The sequence below is a fragment of the Buceros rhinoceros genome, unplaced genomic scaffold (genome assembly GCF_000710305.1).
Source record: "Buceros rhinoceros silvestris isolate BGI_N320 unplaced genomic scaffold, ASM71030v1 scaffold17667, whole genome shotgun sequence".
Taxonomy (NCBI): domain Eukaryota; kingdom Metazoa; phylum Chordata; class Aves; order Bucerotiformes; family Bucerotidae; genus Buceros; species Buceros rhinoceros.
The window spans coordinates 1,544-2,114 of NW_010421742.1; the positions used below are offsets into that span (position 1 = coordinate 1,544).

General features: G+C 45.2%; 1 protein-coding gene across 2 annotated transcripts in view; it reads right to left on the minus strand.

Annotated features, from left to right (window-relative positions):
- Window positions 1-319: 319 nt before the first annotated feature.
- LOC104496651 (vang-like protein 1) overlaps window positions 320-571 on the minus strand; it is a 31,665-nt gene continuing 31,413 nt past the window's right edge. For both annotated transcript variants that reach the window (XM_010139806.1, XM_010139805.1), the window contains one exon: window positions 320-568. In XM_010139806.1, coding sequence (XP_010138108.1) covers window positions 320-568 — 249 coding nt within the window. The remainder of the gene's footprint in view (window positions 569-571) is intronic.

The window sequence follows — 571 nt, forward strand, 5'->3', positions numbered from 1 at the left end:
GTTGCAATCGTGCGGAGAAAGACAGAGCATGAGTTTTACAGCATACCCAGAAAGGGAGAGGGGGGAGAGAAAAAAAAAAAATCCTGTTCTGTCTCCAAGGCTGAGCTAACCGAGCCAAGTCACCCTGTCGCCTCTTAAGATACTTCTTTCTAGATAAGATAACCCAACTCCCCCCTCCCCTTTCCAAATAAAGTGCAGATGGTCAAATATTACTGGTCCATCATCTGCCAGTTTCAGTCAGCATTGGGGAAATTAAACCCAAAAGCACAATATTGAAAAAAACCCAAAAAACCTCCAAACAACCCACCCTCAAAATTCCTTAGACAGAAGTCTCAGACTGTAAGCGGAGGACAAATTTATGAGATTTAGGGTCTATGAACTCTTCTGAGAGTTTGATGAAAGGGATTTTCTTCACATTAACAACAAGGCTGAAGTCCAAGCACTTGAGGACAAACACAATGCCGTCTTGTAACCCGCTTGTGACTGCTTCCTCACTGATGAGAGTCCACTGCTTGGAGAACCAGCGATCCCTGTCGTACTGGAGGGTTGGACCTGGGTTGAGGTAACGCTC